Genomic DNA, 390 nt, shown 5'->3' on the forward strand with positions numbered 1-390 from the left:
CTATTGCCGTAGGTCTTTAGCATGGTACTTGCCTACAACCTTTCCTTGGAGATCCTCGATCTCGTAATAAGCCGCTCCTAGCTTCTTCCGAACTCTTGATTTTATGAAGACCGGAGCCAGTTTTGAGCTAAACCCTTTGCAAAAATTGCTTTGTTGGAAGTTCCGTCGGTACACTTCCTGTCCAGGTCTATAAGATACCTCTCGGCTTCTCAGATTGTAGGACCGCTCGTTTCTTTGCCTTTGGACGTCCATCGCCTCCTGGGCGGTACGCATGATTATATCCCTCGAGTCGTCTTTATCAAACTGCACCGTTCTATCTTCCAGCAGTCCTAGTTCTCTAATAACTCGATACGACTTCCCGTCTACAATCATGTGCTGCCCAAACACCAT

At 47.2% G+C, this 390-nt stretch overlaps 1 protein-coding gene across 1 annotated transcript; it reads right to left on the reverse strand.

The window, feature by feature from the left end:
* LOC122625006 lies at positions 1–390 on the reverse strand. Its single transcript, XM_043804816.1, has one exon. It carries the CDS (start codon positions 388–390, stop codon positions 1–3), a length of 390 nt encoding a protein of 129 aa, XP_043660751.1.

Source organism: Drosophila teissieri, chromosome X, assembly GCF_016746235.2.
Source record: "Drosophila teissieri strain GT53w chromosome X, Prin_Dtei_1.1, whole genome shotgun sequence".
NCBI classification, from domain to species: Eukaryota; Metazoa; Arthropoda; class Insecta; order Diptera; family Drosophilidae; genus Drosophila; species Drosophila teissieri.

Excerpts from the sequence above, each read along its gene's own strand:
- LOC122625006 (XM_043804816.1), bottom strand. The coding sequence starts at position 390 with ATGGTGTTTGGGCAGCACATGATTGTAGACGGGAAGTCGTATCGAGTT.